At 42.3% G+C, this 10,222-nt stretch overlaps 1 protein-coding gene across 6 annotated transcripts in view; it reads right to left on the reverse strand.

Moving 5' to 3' along the window:
- LOC139046674 (cytoskeleton-associated protein 5-like) overlaps nt 1–9,873 on the reverse strand; it is a 109,501-nt gene extending 99,628 nt beyond the window's left edge. For 3 of the 6 annotated variants that reach the window (XM_070528619.1, XM_070528618.1, XM_070528615.1), the window contains exons 1-2: nt 9,648–9,872; nt 769–844 (exon numbers count right to left, since the gene is read on the reverse strand). In XM_070528619.1, the coding sequence (XP_070384720.1) occupies nt 769–825 (57 nt within the window). In that variant the 5' untranslated portion in view covers nt 826–844; nt 9,648–9,872. Of the gene's footprint in view, nt 1–768; nt 845–8,033; nt 8,143–9,647 lie in introns of those variants that run through there. The other 3 variants (XM_070528617.1, XM_070528620.1, XM_070528616.1) reach the window with 3 other exon arrangements.
- Nucleotides 9,874–10,222: the final 349 nt, after the last annotated feature.

A 10,222-nucleotide genomic window follows, 5' to 3' on the forward strand; every position in this document is an offset into this window, starting at 1 on the left:
GGCCTGGGAGTTTACAATAAGTTGTACAAGGTGTTAAACCGATTGTCTTGGTATGCCGACAACTTACTTCACTTTTAGGAAGTCATGGGAAACAGTTGTTCTATATGAAGCAAAATAAAACTGACATTCTGATGTGGCAACACCAGTACATACAGCACTGCACATTCTCAGCAGTAATGGAAACATAGAGAGGAGGAAAAAAAGGAAAAGGAAATAAAAGAAAACCTTGCCAAGTTTTAAAACAGGAAGAACTGGCGAAAAAAAACTAATTATCCATGAAAATGTTACCAGGTTTGCGGAAAGCAAACTACATCAAACAAGCATGTATCAACTATGTTCTGCCCTTTTCAGTGTATTTCACGGTTCATAATTTTGTTGTTGGTTGAAATTTATAAATGTTTCAGGTAAAATTTTGTGAAATTTAAGCACTATTGAAAGAACTCACCTTACTATCTTCTAAGTACTTGATGCTTATTAGACTTAAAAATAACTATTTGCACACTCCTAGTTCAGTGCAATACCCAAATCCTCAGTAATCAGGTCTGCCGATTATGTTATCAATTAAGAGCTCGCATCTTCATCGAGGTTGAAGGCGATACCATGGCAGCCAGCACCACTTCAACAAAATGGATTACAAGATTTGTACTACCCGAAAGAAAACTTAATGTGACAGGGCATTCACAAGGCATTGCTTTCGCAGTTCAAGCAACGTAGTAGGAAGAATAGCTGAAACATGGCAGCAACTGCAGCAAGCAATAACAGCATTACCTTATGCTGACAACGGTCTTCCACAGGCAACTTCAAGTACTCAGTGTCATCAGCCATGTTTTTGGTTTAGAACTGTCTGTAACAAAAATAAAACAGCTTGTAAAAAATCAAAATGCCATCACAGTTCCTTAGAAACGCATACTACAGTCGTAAGCAACACAGCACAGGCTTAGAAGCATATTTTGTTTTGTTTGCAAGCAGCCTAAAATTGATACTTCCAGAAGGCAGCAATAAATTTTTAGCTACAAGATTAGGGTGCCCAAAAATTGAGCCTCTCCTTCAATAGCAATCAGCATGAACTGTCCTTAATCTGTGTCTTTACTCTGTACTTTAATAAAGAAATACTATCAGACTACATGCTAAATGCACCAATGCAATGTATTGAAGTGTTTCATTCATTCAAAGCAGTCTAGGTCAACAAAAATCTTTACTAGGTTCCCCTGACCACTGTTCATAGAGGGCAAGTGGGAACGTATACATATGCAAATGAGTGGATTGCCCCCACAAGCAGAAAATTGCAGAAGACAGGTACCAGAAAATTTAAATTTCCTTGCATATTGAAGATGCAGCCTGGATGTGGAAAAGTGTTTCACTGCTGCCATGTGCAAAAACAATGACTGCATTTTTTCAAACTCCATTATGTATTCTTTAGCCATAAGAAAATTCAGCTGTGAATCATATACGTATCAGAAATGTGCCAAAGACTTTCTAACAAGCATGTGGTACATAACAGTAGGACAGCATGGTTACCTCTATCAGGCCTTGTATATATCCTGATACCCGAAGACTGCTCATGGTCAAGTCTTCTCATTGCTGACCCATATATTACGAATGTAAAACAGAATTTAAACGGTTGGGCACAATGCGCCTACCAGTGATCAACATAATTTTTTCCAAAGATCGTTTAGTGTTTTTGAAGGCCTGTTTTGACATTACTTGAGTCTGAATTAGCTTCTTTTAATATCATTTTATTAGTTCAGCTCTATTTATAGAGAAGTGGTCATTGCTGTCACAAATTTGCAGCGATCCAGTGCCACCAAGACTAAAACATTCCAACAAAAGCAATCGCATCTGCGGGTATCAGTTTCATGGCCGACCAGACAGAAAGGTGTCAATTTCTCATTCCTGCAAGGCCTAAAATAAAAGATCTTTCACTAGTATTCATTTTCTTTCATTTCACCTTCTACGTGAATTGTGTTCAACTCTGGTTTTAAGTTCCAAAACCAAGATATGATTATGAGGCACACCCTAGTGGTGACTCTAGGTTAATTGCGACCATTTGGGGTTCTTTAATGTGCACCCAATACACAGGCATTGACCAGTCATTTCCCAACGGGGAAAAAAAAAGCCGAGCTTGAGAACAGTTAACCAGTCTAGAATGATTTGATATTTGTACTTAGCCTCAGTCTAAGTGGTGCAACAAAGTTCCTGAAACATGTCATCTTTCACGTTTTTTCATTGTCTTCAAATAGAGACAAAGCACACTACACTGCCTTTAGAAGTACATAACTAGTATGCTGCTGCATGCAATCCTCACCAGCACAAATCAGCAAGGACTAGTAAATGTTACAGCACCAACCAGTGTTGCCACAACAAGCAATGGATACAAAGCTATTACAAAATTTTGCAGTAATAGTGAAGTGAGCAATTCAGAGTGCATGCTATTGCACTTAGCAAGGTCACACAGGAATATGGCATCAGGTTTGAAAATGGCAGCATAATTGAAACAATTAGACACCTTGCTGTGAAGCCGCCGTTTATTGTTATACGGCCGCAGAGGGAAGCCTCTAAATGAGTGAATTAAAGGTGACAGCAGAAACGTAGTACAGATCATGCAACTTGAGGCAACACGCGACGGGAAAACAGTTGTTCACTCCCACCGGCAAGACCTCACAAACTAGTTCGACGCCCACAAAAAGACAGCGTAACACGCTTTGCGAGGCCATCGATTTTTCAGCGTAAAACGAGCAGACGGTGCCGATGGAACAACGCTGTCCGTGGCCTATTTAACAAGCAAGGAAAGGGTTGCCGCATCCGCATCTCGACAAGAAAATTCCAAGGAAATTGTTCCCTTCCGACATTCCTTCCCACGAAACACGCAAGCAGCTATTTGATGTCTAAAAGATGTCTTGAACGGCTAATTCAAAAGCCTAGTAGCTGTCTTGATCAAGACATTTTGTAGCCATGGACGTCTAGAAGTACTTCAGTAAGCCCTGCTAACGTTACGCTAAAAGTTGGCTAATGGACAGCTTTACAAGAACAACTGAAGACTTTTATTAGACATTCCCTCAAATTTTTGCGGCAGCTGTTACAGTAATACGACGTTTGCCCACAGTTACAATTTATTTTGAATGAGGCATGGACATCAGAAAAAAAAAGTTTATATTGTCGGATAGAGTGATGCAGAGGTAGTTTTTCCAGATGTGAACCATGGGAATAGTGTAGTACAGCCTCATTGGTCAATTTGTGCTTTTTAATTAGACCAATCAATTGAATGCCACCTGTCAGAATTATTTTGCAAATAAAACAAGATCTGTATTGTATGCTGATATAATTCCAATGTTCACACATTGACCTAAACAAGAACATCTCTGCGTGAAACACGTCATTATTGACAAAACTTCGCCCTGCTGGGTCTCCACCAAATAGAAATAGTTTCTGTCAAAAATATTATGAGTGATGCTGCAGTTCAGGCAAAAATTACATCCTGGTTTCAGCTACAGGGGGCACAATAGCCACTGTGCTGCAATGAGTTAAGAAATAAAGGATAGTACACATCTGAAAAAAACACTCTGCGAACCACTCTAACTAGCAATATAAATATATTTTTTTCTGATGTCCATGCTTCATTTAAAAGTAAATTGTAACTTACTTTGTGGGTGCCTCTTGTAAGGTAACGCCACACGCTTGCACAGCATCACGCAGAAATAATGGTGAGTTCTTCGGCATACCATCCATTAGTGAATTCCTTGTACGTTGCATGTTACAAGAACTGAAAGATAAATCATAATATGCTGTTATTTTTTTTTCATAAACTGTATGATGAGCTTTTCACGCATAAAAGGTGATTGCAAGCGAAAATGCAGCAAGGCATCAACTTCACACCATGTCACATACTCATACTTTATTACCTAATAAATTAGAAAAGATGCAGAAAGTGTGATTAACAAGAGTGACAAATAGCAGCAAGGGTGATCATGGACAAATCTTGAAGATGATTGCCGCCGCTGCCAGAGTAGGCCAGCCTTCGTAGGAGAGCACTGGCTGCCCACAAAAGCTTGCTGTCACAGGCCACGCATGATGGTTCTTGTAGACATAGGAAAGCAATACCTGCACAGAACAGGAAAAAAGGGGCAAGGGAGGAAATGGGAATGTTGAAATTGGAACTTCAATTAGCAATATGTGCTAAGTAAGAAGTTTGGCTCACATTGAAAATAAATTTAAGCACTCCTTTCTCTTAAACTACGGGTATCTTAAGGTATGTATGCGATAATGTTTAAAATGACTAGTATATTTCCTATCATAAGAAGCCAATAAACACAGACACCAAGGACAACATAGGGGAAATTATTTGTGCTTAACAAATTAAATAAAGAAACGATAAATTAATGGAAATTAAAGTGGATGAAAAAACACCTTGCTGCAGGTGGGAACTGAACCCACAACCTTCGCATTTCGCGTGCTATGCTCTACCAATTGAGCTACAGCGGCGTCGTTTTCCCATTCACTTTCTTGGGTATTTGTGTGTCCTAGTAGAACGCTGGGAGTGTTAGCCAGCGCCACAACTCAGACCTTGGTCCTGGCATATAGTCATTAAGTTGCATAGCAGAGTCAAAGTCAGCCTTTAATTTATTGTATGGTGTTTTGTGGCTAAAAAGCCACTTATCAACCTGTCAAACAAGTCTGAGAAGCTTCCTGCAAAATATAATCAGTTTAAAACAGTAATTCACTCAGCGGATAAATGATGTACTAACTTAATTAAAAAGTTAAATAGCATTTTATATTGTTGAACTAAAAGCAAGTTTGGCATTTTGCGCTGCCTAGCTGTTGCCTTTCTTTCAAACACAGTACAGAGTAAGCAGGTAGCATGCAAAGGAGGACTGGTGATAAAGTAGTGTTCCAAAGCAACACTCCTGGCTGGATAAATCACTTTTGTTGATATATTTTCATGTGACCCTAATTGGCTTCGGGCAATACCTCATACAAATGAGGCAACACCTTGGATGATGCGTCATAAAAAGTTGAAAGTATCTCATGATGTGATCAAACGATAACATTGCCCACTGACTTGGAAGTGTTAACATGCTGTTTGCGTGAGAAAGTGCAAAGTGATTCGTATAGGTGGCAAATTCATCAGTGTATCTATAGCCTCAGGTAATTCTGAGCATCTATGCTGACTTGCAACTGAGAAGCCACTGCACACAAAAAGGTGTATTCAAGTAATGGTCCATGCAGAATAATTGCCCACCTAGTGAAAAGGCAAATGTGGAAGGCTAATGGGCCAGAGCAAAGAGATTGATAAATTCTGATAACACCTCCAATGATATTATTGAAATAGGTGATAAAAAACAGCACAGGTAAAATTGCAGTCATGACAAAATTTTAAAAGCACCTCTGCCAACTGCTGGAACCCTCAGCATCATGCCTGTTCTACACGCACATATGTTGCAGCGCAATCCATATCTCAGACGCAGGAGCCTTCACAGATCTCCTTGTGATCTCCTCACCATAAGGTTAAAAAACAGTCTGGCACAAGCTACTTGATGTGATTCATTTTGCAAGCGCCAGCCAAGTGCTGATGGTGGTAGAGCGAAATTGAAGTTTGTCCTTGTATGGAAGCCTTGGCCCATGTTTTATCAATTCTAGCGGCAAAGAACACCTTTTACAGCACACATAAATCTTAAATTAGACTGCTTGCTGATGCTGTACAGTAAGTTCCTGTAAAGAAACTAAATCACACAGAAAACATTTAGAATACCAAACTAATCAAATACTGGCTTGAATACATTTGTGCATTAGGGAAGCAAGGTGTAATGTACACTGTTGTAGAAAATTTTTACTCATGTATGGAATACTTCTATGACACAGCAGAGTTAATTTGTGAGTTCTTACATAGCAATGACTACCTACACGTAAATTTTGTAAGGCTTAGGGAAACTAATTATTAGTAGAACTGTGTATGTACACTGGCACTGAGAAATTGGTTATAATAGTGGCAGCTTATAATGGACCAGTGCAAAAAAAATGGCCGTTTGTGAGACACCAACTAACTATTTTACCACGAAGCGCTCCCTGGCCTTAAGCCATATAAAAAGCACTGGGAGGACCAGAGAGGGTACAGTACATTGGCTTACACTGATCATGATGAGGTCCCGTCATCCAGCTAGCGCCAAGGTACAAGAAGGATGTCCAGCCGTCTATAGAGTGAAAGGGACAACATAAAATAGCATCAAGTCAGTTGAAAGGCAGATTTGCAATTACAAGTAAGGTGACCCAGTCACAGTCATTCATTAATAAATGCCAAGCTGTCGTGATTTCACTCCCAGATGAATCACCTACTAGGTTAAAGGTTTTGCTGCTTATTTAGAACAAAACACAAGTGAAATTTATACATCAGCAGACGATTTAATTTGGAATTGTATAGATGAAGTAAACACTGCAGTTATATTTTTTGTTTTGCTATAAAGTGGGAACGCTACAAACTGCATAGTCACTGACACACGCGCGCACACGTAAGAACAAAAGGACACAAAATAGGGCGAGTTCAGTCTGGTTCAGCATTACAGCCAGCGCGTCGTCTTCGAATGGACTCCTTTCGGTTGGTTCGTGCTACGTTAACCACAAAGACCAACAAGCAGGGCAAAGTTCTGACTGTTGTTGCGGAAGTCGTGGAGCGCGGTAGTGCTGAACGGCTGAACACAAGCAGAACCCTCGTATAAAAGTAAAACCTCGCAGGGCAGAAGAGCCCATATATCAAGAATTGTCGCGGGTAACCCCTAAATATGTTCACATTGTTGACGAAAAACGAAGCGCAATGCATTTCACTTACCGGAAAAAGTGTTATCCGAACGTGCGACGTACTACGTACAAAGACGCACCGAGACACGAAGGCGGCGAACGCAGATCCCGCCATTGTGGTAGTAAGCCGTCGGCGAAAACACGCAATACAGCCGATGTCACGAAGCACTGATGCAAAACACACGGCACACAGCATCAGCACACCTAAATGACTCCAGTTAATATCCAGTACAAACGTACAGAACGGCTTAGAATGACGCACAACACAAACCCACGACCGTGCCCACGACCGAGACATAGCGGGCGGCAGTGGCCGTTTTTTCAAACTTCCTGCCTCCCAGTGTTTCCAACACAGAATGAGATGTCTGACAAATTTGGACACGCCGCCGAAGTGATCGCAGCGCGGTGGCTCTGTGACACCGCTGTGCAACACCGGCGTTTCGCTACTGCAGCTGTAAATACCTGCTGCGCGAGCATAGAATGGTTTACAGGCGTCGTGTGCGCGCCCCGTATGGAAAACAATAACACGCCTTTGATTGTTGAAGTTCTGGTATGAAATTATTTAATGTTAAAGCCAATTAACTTATGTTGCTTCCAACGAGTTCGATTTGCCTGTGGCGTCTTTTATTCGCTAACGCCGACGGCCGATGGTAACCGCACATTTAACACGTCGTTTAGCATTTTATGCACTTTTAGACAAAAAGATCTAGAAAAGTTCTTGAGTTAGACATTCTGAATGCGTTTACCAAAACAGACTAGTGACACCAGTAGTGGGTTTTGCCGCAGATAGAATATATACTAGCATAGTCCAAGTGCTGAGGTTATGTTTAGAAGAAATTCTATTTTCAGTCTTATCATAGACCAAGACGTCTATAGCCGTTTGTAGCCGTTTCAAGAAGTTTTTAAGAGGTTCTGTGTTTCGTGGGAATTGTTTGCGCCAGAGCGATCGTAGTTATGGACACACACACACAAACAAGAAAAAAGAAAATGTAGTGCTCCGAGGTTGTAATAATGGAAAACAGTGACAACGGTGACGAACGGAATTATTTCGTTCCATTTACCGACCGCAAATTGACTTTACTTTTAAACGGTCATTCAGGAAGAGCAGCGACAGGTATCCTCTCATCGCGTGACCCCACGCAACGGATAAAACGGTGATGCCTCGGATGAAACGAGCGTTAATACCGAAGCAATCAGCGCGCGATGTAGCGACGGTCATCAAGGTCAACATACGCGCGGTCGCTTACCGGACCCGTCAAATGAAAAGATGGGGAGCAATGCCTTGATCTAGTTCGCTCGTCCTGGTGACAGCATTTGAACAGCGCAAGGAACGCGCGCATACAAAAAGGAGAAAGAAGTGTCGTTGGTATACCTTTTCGTCTTCGCCAAAGCGATCGTAGTTATGGACAAACACACAAACAAGAAAAAAAAAGAGCTTACTGCTCCGAGTTTGTAATAATGGAAAACAGTGACAACGGTGACGAACGGAATTATTTCGTTCCATTTAACGACCGCATATTGACTGTTTACTTTTAAACGGTCATTCAGGAAGAGCAGCGACAAGTATCCTCTCATCGCGTGACCCCACGCAACGGATAAAACGGTGAGGTTTCGGATGAAACGAGCGTTAATACCGAAGCAATCAGCGCGCGATGTAGCGACGGTCATCAAGGTCAACATACGCGCGGTCGCTTACCGGACCCGTCAAATGAAAAGATGGGGAGGAATGCCTTGATCTAGTTCGCTCGTCCTGGTGACAGCATTTGAACAGCGCAAGGAACGCGCGCATACAAAAAGGAGAAAGAAATGTCGTTGGTATACCTTTTCGTCTTCGCCAAAGCGATCGTAGTTATGGACAAACACACAAACAAGAAAAAAAAAAGAGCTTACTGCTCCGAGTTTGTAATAATGGAAAACAGTGACAACGGTGACGAACGGAATTATTTCGTTCCATTTAACGACCGCATATTGACTGTTTACTTTTAAACGGTCATTCAGGAAGAGCAGCGACAAGTATCCTCTCATCGCGTGACCCCACGCAACGGATAAAACGGTGAGGTTTCGGATGAAACGAGCGTTAATACCGAAGCAATCAGCGCGCGATGTAGCGACGGTCATCAAGGTCAACATACGCGCGGTCGCTTACCGGACCCGTCAAATGAAAAGATGGGGAGCAATGCCTTGATCTAGTTCGCTCGTCCTGGTGACAGCATGCTAACAGCGCAAGGAACGCATACAAAAAGGAGAAAGAAGTGTCGTTGGTATACCTCTTCGCCTTCGCCCTAAACGCTGTTAGAAAGGTGTCAGAAAAGATTTGCTACTGTGTCAGCGAAAAGAAGCAGAAAAAAAAAAAGAAAACGATTAAGGGAACCATGACGCAGTTATCGATCCGGGCAAAATCAGCTTTATCTAAAGGAATCATTCGCAAGTGCTCACGGTGTCTTATGAAAGACAGCACGATGCCAAACTCAAGGCGGGGTAACGTTGATGCAATCGATGAGAGCACCGTACGTCGGGAAGCCGCCTACGAGCTGACCGCGTCCGAAAATCGCGGCGGCCATCGGTAAAGGACTGTCAAAAGAAGGAAAACAAATCCAAATAGTTGCAGCAAAGGCGCTCCAACGAAGTCAAAACCGCGTACACACTTTTCTCTGCATACGCTGCAACAAGCCCAGTTGCAACGAACCGAGGACGGACTGTCAAAACTCAAAATTCTGCTAACAACCTGAAAGACACCGTGCTGCATTAACAAACACGAAGGCGAGTGAAATGAAGGAGAGACGTTTTCAGTCATTGTCACACACGTAAAAATTCAGCGAAATGTTCAAACGATAATCAAACTGGCTCCAGACGGTACTCACTTTCGGTGACAAGTGGGCAGCAAAGTGATTCGGGGACGTACCGAAAGAAATAGCATTGACGAACGGCTCTGCCAAGGTTCACCGATGAACGAATACAGCCATATAACCAGATCACAAGCTTGGTCAAAATAAAAAATTCATGCAATCAATGCAAATTAAACTCCCTTTTGAGTCACAACATCAGACTTGCATTATTGCTGTTGGCTGCGGAACACTTATCCCTTCTTTTATCCGTTACGTGTTACGCCCACACAAATTGAACCAATCACAGGTGTGCAGCCCTAAGAGGACTCGCTACGGATCATGGCGCTGCTTTAAAGGGAAGCTGAAACACTTTTCGAAAAAAATGAGTTCTCTGCGCCATTCTACAGTTTTGAGTCTCCTGAACACGAATATCTCGTTCAAAAAGGGCGGAAACAAGCGCAAGCGGCTGTTTTTTCATGAAAACGCGCACCAGCGCCTCAGAGTATCGCGCGAACGCCGCTGTTGCCCGTGATTGGTCGGAGCCGCTGTGACGTCAGTGGCGGCAGTCGCCGGTCGGCGCCGCCGTTTGAGAGCGTAGCACGCTGTTCTGT

This window comes from Dermacentor albipictus, unplaced genomic scaffold (genome assembly GCF_038994185.2).
Source record: "Dermacentor albipictus isolate Rhodes 1998 colony unplaced genomic scaffold, USDA_Dalb.pri_finalv2 scaffold_13, whole genome shotgun sequence".
Lineage (NCBI taxonomy): Eukaryota > Metazoa > Arthropoda > Arachnida > Ixodida > Ixodidae > Dermacentor > Dermacentor albipictus.